Source organism: Haliotis rufescens, unplaced genomic scaffold, assembly GCF_023055435.1.
Source record: "Haliotis rufescens isolate VD_foot unplaced genomic scaffold, xgHalRufe1.0.p SCAF_14, whole genome shotgun sequence".
NCBI classification, from domain to species: domain Eukaryota; kingdom Metazoa; phylum Mollusca; class Gastropoda; order Lepetellida; family Haliotidae; genus Haliotis; species Haliotis rufescens.
Window position 1 is genome coordinate 24,050,132 of NW_025963824.1, and position 14,993 is coordinate 24,065,124.

General features: G+C 39.5%; 1 protein-coding gene across 1 annotated transcript in view; it reads left to right on the forward strand.

Annotated features, from left to right (window-relative positions):
- LOC124131227 overlaps positions 1-5,965 on the forward strand; it is a 30,755-nt gene extending 24,790 nt beyond the window's left edge. The window contains exons 14-18 of the mRNA XM_046494340.2: positions 495-1,211; positions 2,197-2,437; positions 2,903-3,155; positions 4,934-5,074; positions 5,686-5,965. Of these exons, the coding sequence (XP_046350296.2) occupies positions 495-1,211; positions 2,197-2,437; positions 2,903-3,155; positions 4,934-5,074; positions 5,686-5,836 (1,503 nt within the window). The 3' untranslated portion in view covers positions 5,837-5,965. The remainder of the gene's footprint in view (positions 1-494; positions 1,212-2,196; positions 2,438-2,902; positions 3,156-4,933; positions 5,075-5,685) is intronic.
- Positions 5,966-14,993: the final 9,028 nt, after the last annotated feature.

The following is a 14,993-nucleotide window of genomic DNA, read 5'->3' on the forward strand; positions in this document are numbered from 1 at the left end:
GTCTATACTGTCCACAGAGGGAATTGTTACACGTCAGTTTATCAACATACATAAGAATAGAAGAAATATATTTGTCTTCAGCCAAGACTTGAATGATGTTAGAGACGATGCTGACAGTTCGAGCGGCAGTTGATTCCATAGTTCAGCACCATAATATTGGAACAATCTATGTCCAAATGTTTGTTTGTTATTTAACGCCGTACTCAGCAATATTCAAGCTATATGACGGCGGTCGGTAAATAATCGAGTCTAGACCAGACAATCCAGGGATTTGACATCATGATCATCGATCCACGCAATTGGGATACTCATTCAATCAACGAAGTCAGGTGATGTCATTACGTCAAAACATATGAGTAGGTGCCGTCTTAAGCTATTTATTGACAGTTCTAATTGTTTCAGTCGCAATGCATAACCCAGATACAATATGTAACTACTAACTTGTCTAAGGATTAAGTTCACCATCCTGTCATATTTCTTCTTTATGTTCTCAGCTTGGAGGTAAGAGATGCCACGACATCGCAGAAGAGAAATGCGTCCTTTCCCAACTTGGGTCAGGTCCCGACACTACTACTTCCGGGTCAGGATTTTACACGGTCGAGGACTACAAAGACATTCTGCGATACGCTAGTGCCCGTCATATTGAAGTCATACCGGAAGTAGACTCGCCCGGACATGCGCATGCAGCTATATTCGCCATGCACGCCAGACGACAGCGCCTCCTTGACATCGGAGACATTGACAACGCCGACACGTACAGACTGGTCGACCTTGACGACCCATCGAATTATATCTCAGTGCAAATGTTTAAGGACAACGCCATCAACCCGTGTATAAATTCAACTTACAGTTTTATCAAATACATAGTTGAAATGTTTATTGACATGCACAAAGACATCAGTCCTCTGAAGACTTTCCATTTTGGAGGTGATGAAGTTGCTAGTGGCGCGTGGAAGAAATCGCCAGCTTGTCAGGCGCTGTTGAGAGCCAATGTCAGTCTGAAGGAACACTTCACGAGGAATGTCGCCAACATCACGAATCTCCAGAACTTGAATCTCGGAGGATGGGAGGATGGTCTCATGGAGTCCGTCTTCGAACCCTTTAATAAAGAACTCCTGGGAAGTCAGGACGTGTTGGCGTATGCGTGGGACAACGTATGGGAGTGGGGTGTTTCAACTCGGGCGTACAGACTGGCCAACGCAGGGTATAAGGTTAGTCAAAATAATTCTCAGTTTAGGTCGAGGTGAACAAACATATATGTATTAGCTAGGTCAAGGTGATATGGCTTTAGTATGAGCCAAGGTGAGAATCATATTTATTATCTCTATAATTAGTAATTAGTGACTGAGTTAGGGTATGCTTCCTGGTACGATTATCAGCTATACAAGACCACCCTCGTAAAGAGTCCTGGTTAAATGTAACTTCTGTTTATCGCACGAGGCGAAAACATATAAATGGACCCTAAATGGTCTGGTCAGGCTCGATGACTTTGCTGAATGCGTGTCATCGTGCACCAACGGTGTGCATGGTCCATAATACAATCACTGGTGTGTCTGGCCCAGGCTCAATCTGTTCTTCATATTAGGTTTCTGTGATATGGCTGGAATAACGTTTAGAGCTCTGTTGAGGAACAAACAAACAAACGTTTAGGATGTTTTACGGGTAATTGGGTGGAGAACAGAAGCAACAGAGCTCGATAGGGTAAATATACAACTCACTTATGTTATACTCCCTGAATAAGTCTTGTAAGCCTGATAATTGCCGTGCCAACAGCTCGCCAAATTATCCACATCCTGTTAATGGTTGGGTCCGGTAAAATTAGATTTAACGTTGCGTTTAAGTTCGTTGCACTTATATATCGAGGTACATGCACGTCTATGTGTGTGGCTGCTTGTACTAGTCCGGACTAATGCCGATTTTATAATGGTAGTCCACCGAGATACCATGCCGCACTTTAACATGAATACCCCACTCAGACACAGTACAATGACTCCGAGCCGACCAGTCCTTGTTTAAGGATCTTATGCCGAGAGCCTATCAGGGTAACAAGTACCATCTTTTACCGTCTTTTTGGTATGACGTGGGCGGGGATCGCACCCCCGACCTTCTGCTCTCTGGTCGGACGCTCGAACACTAGACCACGGAACAAAGACACTGTTCCTATCGGCGTCACACTTATTCCTTCTTCGCTGTCAGGTTGTTCTGGCGCATGCGACCCACCTGTACTTCGACCACCCGTATGAGCCGGACCCAGAAGAGAGCGGGTACTACTGGGCCACCCGTTTCACCGACACCGGGAAGACGTTCGGGTATATGCCGGACACCGTTTATGAGAACGTGGACGTCCGGCGCAGCGGCGACCCCATGACAAAAGAAGAACTATGCGGCAAGGACGGTAGCAAGTGTACACCACTTACAAAACCGGAAAATGTTGTTGGTAAGTCATGTTAGACCTTATGGTTGAGGAAGGACCTTGAACCTCACTTCGACTTCATCGGGCCAGAATGTGATGTTTTAGGTAGTGTTGGTCAGTATGTCAAGAGGAGGAACTCGTGTTCATATTAAGCATTATTTTAATCGAGCTATTTTGTAACAACCTGATGTATGTTCAAATATTATGAAAGGGCGGCAGATTAGATGCTCGGGTACTGATCACATGTATGATGCGACCCGTGAAGATCCGGGGTAGAATAGGTCTTCAGCAGCCCATGCTTGCCGTAAAAGCTATGCTTGTCGTAAGAGGCGACTAACGGGATCGGGTGGTCAGGCGACGTTATATTTTTTTACTCAGTCACTCTTATATTATATAAAGCAACTACTTATGAAATGCGTATCTTAACGTTGTCGTTTTAGTTTAGTTGACATACCTGTGTTTAATTTATTTGCATCATTGACCTTCCAGGAATGCAAGGTAACTTATGGACCGAGACGGTTCGAACTCAGGACAATCTCTTTTACATGATATTCCCGAGGATAATTGCCCTAGCGGAAAGGGCGTGGCACAAGGCAGCATGGGAGGACATAATGGAGGCAGAGACGCGCAACAAAGAAAAACGAAAAGATTGGATAAACTTTGCAAACTCGTTAGGATACCAGGAGTTACCTGCCCTTGATAAACTTAACATCACTTACCGGGTGCCGCCCCCTGGTGCAAGGTTTGTTGATATTTGAGTGAAAAGTAAGTAAGTAAGCGAGTTTGTCAGTCAGCGACATTTACATTTCGAAATGAGTGAGTTAAACTTGGACGTCACATCGGCAATTTTTCAGCCATATCGTGACGAGAACTATGATGAATATATTTAGAGATAGAATAACATCCTTTTAGCGATGGACAGTATAATAACTACACAACAGTTGCGATTTCAACTGGTTGAGAACATTTAAAAGCAGAAATTATTATTCTACAACACAATATAAAAAATAGGCTATAGATCGCCAGCAACCAGTTTAAATTTAACGTCACATCGGCAATACTGCAGCCATATCGTAACGAGAGAAAGTACTACTGTTACGTGTCGATTTCTAAATTGAAACAATGTTAACCAAGAAATATATTCGTAAACGAAGTGAGTGTGAAACCAACAAACGGTACACAATTAACAAATGTATTACAAATTCACTAAATTTACAAATCAATACAAATTACTGCACAGCAATTACAATGGCAGTACACAATAGAGTGGTAGTACAATATTCAATGGCAATAAATAATATGATGGCAGTGGTCACTATCAAATACAAAATTACAGCGGTAATAGCAAAAGTCAGTGACAATAATATATATTCATCCAGCGGCGACAGTGGTCAAGCTTTCGGGATGGGCAAGGCAGGGAATCAGGGATGATGAGCGATCCTCACATGAAAGCTGGTCTTGACTTGATGAACATGCGTACATGTAAACACGCTCTTGTCCCACTATATACACAGCTATTCGAAGTTTCCATACAGTGTCCATGCCAGTCTATCGGTACTAGAACATGACAGAATTTACTGCATGGGTCCACGGCCTAGCGGAAGTTTACACGCCACACTAGCATCTAAATATAGTAACTTCCTGACGACTGCTTGCATTGCCTCAAATACAATGCAGTTAATTGTGTCTACTTGGTAATGCAGTGAACGTCTACCGAATTTCAACAAAAACAATGCAAGACCGTTACAATCATTGTTAAACAATCAAATACACTGCCATATAGCACTACATTGAAAAAATATATTTTTAACTTTGTAAAAACCTTTTGTCGAAGGACAGTTTAATAACTACTTTTCAGTTTTTATTTAAAACTAGTGTAGAACCATAAACATATCTCACAATACATACCAGTACATGATATAAAACGAGCTATAGATCGCCAGCCACTGAAGTTAGATCACTATACTAGGGACCATGGCGACTTGCAGTACTTTTGCTACCTGGATGGACCCAGCAGGATTTACACCATCCCTTCATTTGTTGGCGATTGTCCGTAAATTTAGCCACAATGAAAATAACAAATATTCTACTTTTAAAAGCGTACTTTTAAAAACTTACAGCATAATTATATCCAGTGTGTGTTCAGATGGACAGTGGACTTACCTTTGCAAATGCCTTCGGTGTGGCACGATGCGCGCACCATTCTGCGTACTCCTGGTGTCATTACTATTATAAAGTGATTTACAAACATGCTTATGATTTAGCAGATATTTTTTTTGTGTATCTGGAATTTTTGTCGCTTTTATAGTATAACTGGAGTATTACCACAATGTGTTAAAATTGTGATTATTTTAAATTACCTTCTTAATTTATAAACAATCCTCAGCAGCTAGAGTAATGGTGTAAATCCTGCTGGGGTACCATCCAGGTATCAGAGGTACTAAGTCTCCATGGTCTATAGTGTGGTGTCCTAACGCTGGTTGCTTGCGATCTGTGAAGATCAAACTTTTATGTTTTCAGAAATAATAACGGTCGACTAAATCTTAAGTCGCCATTCCCTGGCCTCGCTTTGGAAACAAGCACCGACGGCGGAAGGAGCTGGCAGACGGCATCAATGGAAATGACGGTTAATCAGGGGGAAACAGTCCTCGTGTCGCTCAAGTACGTAAAAATAATCTGACAGTGACCAATCACGGATGTCTGTAACAATATTCTCGAATGAGAGAGTTGGGTAATATTTCTGCTATACCAGGCGGAGATTAGAAATAGGTTTTACCTATCGAACCCGATCCTTCAGAGTGACGAAATACTAGGCTATCCCACGTCTCTCAACCTCGTGTGTATACGATTGCTTTGCTGACTGTTTCAAGTTAGATTCGGCCACCAGTAACCAAATTCTTGTCGAAAGAGTCGATCAGGTGGCGTGTAATCGTGCCTCGAATGCATAGGTAATCGCACATGCCTTCAGTCAATGGTTTGCCTGACCCAGATTCAATTATTTACAGTCCGTTACAGAACAACATTCACTCATACATCCTCACAAGAAACATAAACAACGTTAGACTTATGTATAATTCACACACTTAACATGTATATGCAAATTACCAACGTACCGTATCTTAGACATTGATTTAAACAAGTAGCCCTTGAATATTGCGGTTCATGCCAGCTTCTGATTTAGAATTTCCTTATCAAAATAAACAGTACCGAGGCAAAGGTTTCTGGATACTATCTGAGCTATGAAGTTAAATGTATGTATTGCTTGTTTCCAGGTCGGCTGACGGGAGAAGACGTGGGCGGGCGGTTACTGTCAGGGTACCCGGTAGTAATACCGTGACAGGTTCCGGTGCAGACAGCAAAATAAATTCCACTGCATTAACACTGGTTGTGTATATACTCCAAGTGATATATAGATCTATGTAACGATATATCGCTATGTAATGGTTGGTTTGTTGTATAACGCCGCATCCAGCAATATTCCAGCAATATGACAGCTGTCTGTAAATAATCGAGTCTGGACCAGACAATCCAGTGATTAATAAATATCATGATCATCGGATCCACGCATTTGGGATCGATGACATGCATCAACAAGGTCGGCAAGCCTGACCACCCGATCCCGATAGGAGCCTCTTACGACAAGCAGTCACCTTTTTTCGGCATGCATGGGTTGTTGAAGACCTATTCTACCCCGGACTCTTCATGGGTCCGCAATGTAATGTGATTATTGTGTTTGGGTGTCTGAAATACGGAGAACGATAATAAACTCACCTAACAGCTAAAGTATTCACTCTTCATAACGTTTGTTAGGGGTACTGACTGAGATATGCCATTCAGAGGTACACTCAAAAACATGATCATTTTTAAGTATTGAAAAATGAAAATAAATAATAAAAATACGAGCTTTATAGAAAGACACGCAACAACCCACGTGTCAGGGAAGACCACGGAGCTGGAGGCCGTGTTAAATCACTGGTAGAAAAAGGAACAATTCCAAGCTTGGTTGTAACATTGGAAAATGGATCTTTCAAACATTTCCTCAGGTTAAAAGACCGACCTTTCCAAAAGCAAAGCAAAGGACTACAAGCATCCCACACTATACATACACATACACTGTTTAAATAATATTATGCCCAATATGTTTGATACAATTTGTGTTAAACAATTTGTTTTTAAATGTAACTTTGTATTTATGACTAAATTGTACACGTCAACTTGTTCTCGTCGCTATATGGCTGAAATAATACCGATGCGACGTTAACTTTCAACTCACTCATTCTACATACAACACGCCACATGTCAAGGACATGGCAGTCTGATGCCATTATGCATATTGGGGTCAAAGTTAAAGTTTCACCACAAATGTAGTTTGCCCTCTGAAACTAATGCTAATTTCACCCTTTTCAATGAAACAGCTTCAGAGAGTTCAGCCAAATGTAACACAAAATCACTAAAATAACCATAAGAAACGAGAGCTCTACCTCAAAATCACGGCTTTATAACTATCAACATGCTTTTGATATATTTGCTTAAACATTTCTATGTCATGTTTGGTGTTTCCAGGGATGACAGAAATATGCTCCAGTAGCTAGGTAGTGTATATTGGTATCCAGAAATATATTTTTGTACTGAGTTAGATAGCTTAATCATATAGTAACTACACACTATTACAGTTAAAAGGTCGTCATATTATAAGATTTTGTTTGGCTGGCGTAATTTTACCAAAAGGGGGAAAGTATTTGTATTATATCTTATTCTTTCTAACATTGTAAATAATGATGTATTTCCCCCACCCAGCCATATACACACTGACCGAACCAATACAATAAAAAAAGTGTTTCAAACGGCTTGTTTGTTCGTACGCAACTAGTAAAAGTATAACCGGAACATTCGATCTAGCATATAGTCATCCAAAAGGAGATTGTGAAAATACGACCTAACTTTGACAGGAAAACCGAAATAGTTAATGAACATTACACGTGTATGTTACGGGTCACAATTTCGTTTTATATAAAAGGAATACCCCTATCAAAAAGTATATCGGAAGGCGGATAAGATCTTATTTGGACTCGACGCAAATCGCTGAATTGGTTGAAATCAAAGCAGCATCGATTGTGTTTCTTTTGTACATAAATTATATTTACACATGTTTGTATACTTTGGGATTTCTTCCTCACATTTGTAATAAATACTTCCAATAGTGTGTGTTGTCTTGTTGTTTATACACAATGGTAAAACCAGATTCGAACGATCTTAATATAATTTATGATCGTGTGTCATCCTATTCCGAAATTGTATTGCTGCTCATGCTATCAACCACCGGTTTGCCTGTCCTCGGCACAGTTATTCGCAGAGTGCCATGAGAGAGAAAGAACATTGTTAGATTCATGTTGATTGTTTTGTTGTTTGACGCCACACTCAGATATATTCCAGCTATATGAAGACGGTCTGTATAAATAATCGAGTCTGGACCAGACAATCCAGTGACATCATGAGCATCGATCCACGCAATTGGGATCAATGACATGCATCAACCAAGTCAGCGAGTCTGACCACCCGATCCTGTTAATCGTCTCTTACGACAGGCATTGTCGCCTACTACGGCAAGCATGGGTTGCTGAAGACCTATTCTATCCCAGATCTTGACCTATATTCTACCCCAGGCCCCGGGATCATGAAAGTGGTCTTAGCTCAAATTTTGCTGAGCACGAATTTTGCCTTAAGTTATTAAGATTTTGCTTAGCTAAGATTCGGTCTAAGACTGGATCTTGAAACGGTCTTAGCAAAATCTAAGCAATTTCTAAGTCTAAGACCGTCGCCATAGGGACGCGCGCACGTTAAACCGTACTACGGTAATCATTGGAACTCTTCAGTGAATTGAGATGCGAAATGCGTGTTGTTTGTAAACACAGCTGTCGCGTGTGACATGTTGTCTGCGGTAGCTGTCAACCATGGATGACAAGAAACGAAAGGTGAATTGGACTTAAGAAGAAGAGGTGCTGTTGGTGGAGGAGGTTTCAAAAAGGGAGGCTATTCTGTTTGGAAAGCTTGACGGATGTCAGCGTACCGGACAGCGGAAGATGAAGCTTTGGGAAGAGATTTCGAGCATACTAAACTCGTGAGTAAAACACTGAGTTACTGCAAATTTACAGATCGAAAGTTAGCTTTGCTTGCAAAATTTGTATTCACACCCTACTACCCTTGTAAAGATATATACTGTTCTTATGGTCGTCGAAACGATATTTGCGGTCATCTATTACGCAAAGCTACGTCGTTTTACATCGATCCCAACTGCGTGGGATTACATAATTATTTACATGTAAGCCAACATTAGTTTACTGATATGGATATGAAAAAAGTGAAATAAATGAAATTGACGGAAAAGCATGACAAGCAAAAACCAGGAGGCAATTTCACTACACTTGTTACAGTCTATATTTACAGATGAGGCAAGGCCATCATCATTTGAAAAAAAATGATGCAATCAATTTATATTTTTGTGTTATTGTCATCAAACAATGGCCAGCAACATTCACCCTCTTATTCTTAAATTAATACTTATCATCATTAGAGATGATGGTTTGACAGGTAAATTGACTACTTGGTTCTTCTGAATGCTGTTGAATACACCTTTCCTACAAGTTATTAACATTGAGCATGTTAAGATCACAATAATTACATTTATAAAGTAATAATCAATGAAAAGTTTTATGAAGTGAAATGTAATATTTATCTTGAACAATGACCTCAGTATCCTCCATTGTTATGATAATTTGTCATTTTCTGTAATGGATTATTCTTACAGAAGAGGCACTTCCGGAAATCGGTCGATTGGGGAAATGAAAAAGAAGTATCAGAATATTAAGCAGAAAGGTAATTAAATATTCAATTTTACACACAACTACATCCCATATACTAGATGTATATTTCAGTTCAACCTACTGACCATCCAACCAGAGCATATAGATTATGAAAAACTCATTTGTGACAAAATAATCAGTATCTGACTTTTTTAACAATTATATTAGGATTTATGGCTGTAATACTTCACCAATAACCATTGATATTGGACAATGTAATCTTCATTGATTTTAATACAGAAACAACTGTTAGGAAATTGTCTGATTTCATCAGTTTTTTAGAATAAATTATTCTACATACAAGTTAACAAAATATCCTTAAGACTTTTGGAAGGCAGTTTATTCCTAGAATCTGAAACTGTTTATTTTGATGGAAATATTTTTCAATATTATTAGCGAAGGCAAAGAGGAGTGCTGCAGTGTGACCCCAAACAGGTGGCGGTCCTCGTCCAGCCTCACCTACCCTGCCAGAGCAGTTGGTGCTGAGAATCTCAACACCCTTTATTACCAATTTCATATTTTTTTTACCAAATTCAAAGATTCTTCAACTTAATCTTCTCATTGTGAATTTTATATTTCTCTCTCTCTCTCTTTCACACACACACACACACACAGAGTTGACAGTACAGGGTCCAAATACATGTACATGTATGTATATGTATATCTTAATGAAATAGGGGGCACAGGTGGCCCAGTCGTCTAAGGCGCCGCGATTCGCTGTGCAGAGTTGCGTCCCGTGGACACGCCAGAAACCTATGATTGTGGGTTCGAATCCCGATTATGTTTCTAGGTTTGTCAGCTTCATACCCGTGCTCGTGGGTTTCACCAAAGTGGTAAACGTCTGGGACCTGCATCACTTGGGGCTTTCCTCCCACATTAAGCTGACACGCCGCGATATAACTGGAATACTGTTAAAAGCGGAGTTAAACATAACTCACTCTTAATGAATTATAGAAATGCCTACATGGGATATATTTCAACCATCTGCTTGTATTGAGCCTGTATGTTAACTCACATTCAGTTGAATATTTCACTGAACTAATTACATGTTACTTCATGTGTAAGTCACATAGGTGTGTGTATATAATGCAGCATTTTCAATGTTTTGGGTACGGAATCATAATAGAATTATGTGTAATAACTGTTTTGTATTTACATATTTCAGGATCAATGGACACAGGCGAGGCATTATCAGCAGCATTGCCTCTGGACATAAACATGGCCAGCCTGGGGGTGGAGGACTTCTTGTCCAACAGCATCGTCCCAGCATCTATTGATGTGCAACCTCCAAAGGAGTTAACTACAGAGGAGGAAATTTGTAGGGAGGAGCTCCAGAGTATCCAGGAAAGCAGAATACTTATAAAAGAGCAGACAAAATTGGCTCAGCTGAAACAAAAATTAACAATACTGCAAATTAGACAAATTGAGCCATTTTTGATTGAATAATGTGCCCTTAATGTCATGCCATCTTTCATAATTAGTGCCAACCTGCTAAACTGTTCCATACACATTACTTAGAATTTGACAAAGAAGAGACAATTTATGGATAACAACTCTTCATGTGTTCTCTGGCCATCTTGATCTTACAGTATTATTCTCCTGTTGTCGTTGTTTAAACTACTCTTGTTAATCTCTCTGACATATGCAATTGTTGATACAGTTAATCCTCCATCAACAATAAGTATTCTGTACCATGTTCATTATTCAGCATTGATTGACAACGGTATAAGGATCTATTCAGAAATGTCGCCTTTACAGTAAATCTAGAAGTTGTTATCCTTAAATTGTCTCTACTTTGCCCACCTGGTAGACTGATTTAGGTTTGTTTTTTTATATGAAGTAGCTCTGGGCTCTGATGCCAAAGCCATCATTTCTCTGAAACTGCTGCTGTTGCTTAACTGGACCCTGAATTGTCAACTCATCCACATGATTAATTGTATATCCTGTTTCAAAATTACGGAAGCCTTTTAGGGCCATTTGTTTTTTTATTTTTTCTGATACTATCTTGAAATTTCAAGATACTAAGTTGAAATTTCAAGATACTAAGTTGAAATTTCAAGATATTAAGTCGAAATTTCAAGATACTAAGTTGAAATTTCAAGATACTATGTTAAAATTTCAAGATACTAAGTTGAAATTTTAAGATACTTTCTTGAAATTTTAAGATACTAAGTTTTTAACATCCTAAGATGTAAAAATACGTTTTAAGTGAATAATCTTGAAATATCAACTTAGTATCTTGAAATTTCAACTTAGTATCAAGATAGTATCTTGAAATTTCAACTTCTCTATCTTGAAATTTCAACTTCAAATTTCAACTTCTCTATCTTGAAATTTCAACTTAGTATCTTGAAATTTCAAGATAGTATCGAAAAAAATAAAAAAACAAATGGCCCTAAAAGGTTTCCGTAGGATGATATCTTGATATTTCAAGATTATTCACTTCAAACGTATTTTTACATCTTGGAATGTTAACTTATTATCTTGAAAATTCAACTTAATATCTTGAGAGTCTCAAGATACTATCGAAAAAAATTAAAAAAACAAATGGCCCTAAAAGGCTTCCGTACAAAATTCCTATATCATGTAAAATTGCACAGGAAACAACATATTTACATGCTCTGGTTGGATTGGTTCTCAGTCCCAAAGATAGACAAGGAAATCGCAGAGAGAATAATTATATCTGTCTCTGTATCTGATATTGCCAGTGTTGTAGTAGGGTTTGTTGTTTAACGCCGCACTCAGCTATATTCCAGCTATATGACGGCGGTCTGTAAATAATCGATTCTGGACCAGACAATCCAGTGATAAATATCATGAGCATCGATCCACGCAATTGGGACCGATGACATGCATCAACCCAGTCAGCGAGCCTGACCACCCGATCCTGTTAGTCGCCTTTTACGACAAGCACAGTCACCTTTTACGGCAAGCATGGGGTGCTGAAGACCTATTCTACCCCGAAATCTTCACGGGTCTAGATCTGTTGTGGTAGGGAGTCATCACGTATCGTCTACAGGGGTATCCAGAGTCATCCAGCAGGAATTCATCATGAACACCTGAAATATATATGTGCAATTCGTTTTCATATGATTTTAAACTTTAATTCAGTAAGGACAACTATGATAAGAGCCCAAGAAATGAATTTGACAAGAAACTTGGTAATGTAGTCATTATATATGTTCATGTTAATAGTAATTAGTCTTTGTCTTTTTGGATGTTTTGGACTTGAGTCAACATTGAATGTAGATGCTTATATTCATAGAAATCTTTTCAGAATGGTTGACATTTCAGGGAAACCTTTACTGTTTTTCTAAGGATATGGATAAAGAATTCATCTTGAGTCACAGAATATCGTGTTTGTGTGTTGTTTAACGCCGCACTCAGCAATATTACAGCTATATGACGGTGGTCTGTAAATAATCGAGTCTGGACCAGACAATCAAGTGAATAATATTTGCTTCAGTGCGCCGTTCTTGACTCCATTTTTCAAAGCAGTCTTGATGCGAGCTCAGCCTTGTGAGAGCCTAAGGTAGAATGTGTCCCCAGCATTCCCTTATTGGTCGTAAGAGGCGACTAAATTGGAGAAACCTCTTAATTTGTCGTGGGTTGCTGTGTCGGTTGAGGAGGCTAGTCTGGTGGTTGAGGGCACAGGCTCCATTGCGAATTGGAACCTTACTTCACCTAGAGACCCGTGAAAATTCCGGGGTAGAATAGGTCTTCGGCAACCCATGCTTGCCGTAAAAGGCGACTAACGGGATCGGGTGGTCAGGCTCGCTGACTTGGTTGATGCATGTCATCGGTCCCAATTGCGTGGATCGATGCACATGATGTCAATCACTGGATTGTCTGGTCCAGACTCGATTATTTACAGACCGCAGTCATATATAACTGGAATATTGCGGAGTGCGGCGTAAAACAACAAACAAAACTTCACCTAGACGGGCGGTAGTATGGACCTGGGTGCCGTTAAAAGTCTCTTAATTACCGCTACGACCTTCTAAACCACGTCGTAAAACACCTCTTAAATATGTGTGCCGTTTTACAAAGACCTCCTAACTTTACACCTTATCGTAAACAAGCTCCTAATTCTACGATAGGTTAATTAGGGGCACTTGTAACTAGCTTACGACATCCCTACTCAGCGTCTGAAATGGCGACATTATTGAGAATTAAAGAAATTTTGAACATGGGAAACGTTAGGGCGAATATTCAAGGATAGGACTCAAATGTTGGATACTTTGACCGACACAGAACTGATTGCCAGGTATCGCTTCCCTCGGCATACCATCCTACAGCTGGTTGATCGGGTCAGCTCGGAGATCTCTCGGCCGACCCAACGTTCGTGTGCCTTACCTGAGCATATTCAGGTGTTAGTAACACTTATATACTATTCAAAAGAGAATTCCTAAGGGAATTAGGAGATGTACACGGTATTGCCAAATCAAGTGTTATGTCGCGTGTTGAAAAACACGACAGATGACTTGATCAGGTTTCCAACGCCCGACAAACACGCTAAACTAGCGGATGATTTCTTCCACATCTGTGGTTTTCCAAAAGTTGTTGGTTGCATAGATTGTACGAAGCAGTATATGTGTGCAGAAAAGGATTCCACGCAATCAATGTGCAAGCTATGTGCGACGCCCAACTCCGGTAAATATCCTTGACGTCCTTGACCCTTGCAATGTAAACAAACAATCAAGACTTTCTGCATGGACATTGGTACTTTCAGAAAATAAACGTCATTGTGTCATAATTGATTTGTCAATCGCTCATGTAAGGCATAATTATTAGGCTTATTTAAAATATTGTTAGGCTTATTTAAATATTATTTTCTTAATGAATGTGGGCTTATTTAAATATTATTTTCTTAATGAATGTGGACTGAGTTATTTATTCATTTTTGAAGATTCACAAATATTATTGTCCAAAGGCCAGGATCAACCCATGATACTCATATAATCAACAACTGCAATTAGAAATGGCATCTGGAGGAAGGGAAATATGACATCTGGCTTCTTGGTGATTCAGGGTATGTCCAAGTTAATTAGACCCGGGGTAGGCTGACGATGTCATCGTATCCAAATTGCGTGGATCGATGCTCATGATGTCAATCACTGGATTGTCTGGTCCAGAATCGTTTATTTACGGACCGCCGTCATATAGCTGAGTGCGGCGTTAAACAACAACAGCAACAAATAATATGTAAGGGGAATTGGCCAATATACAGGAGGCTAAAAGGAGCAATAGTGCCTACAGATAAATCAATTTTTTATCTATCAACAAGATATTACAACACGCACAGTGAAAGATGTTCATAAATATGACAGAGAAAGAGCTACACTTTAACTTAAAAAATGTTAGGTTTTGAATTTGGCAAAATTTGTTATGTTTACATCTTCAAAACAAAGATTGGTTGGTTGGTTTGTTGGTTTTACGCCGCACTCAGCAAAATTCCAGCTATATGACGGCGGTCTGTAAATAATCGAGTCTGGACCAGACAATCCAGTGATTGATACTCTCTTGTTCTTTCATATTCATCATTATGCAATAACAATGAGGGATTAATAAAATTTTGAAGTGAAGTGGTGGTTAGTAGTTGTTTATGTTTTAAAGAGAAAACACACATGAAAATAATCTGACCTAAGTTAACTATTACTACATATTGTTAACCTATAGGGGGTGTAAGTAGGTCACGGGACTACGCGAGACCTAACGTT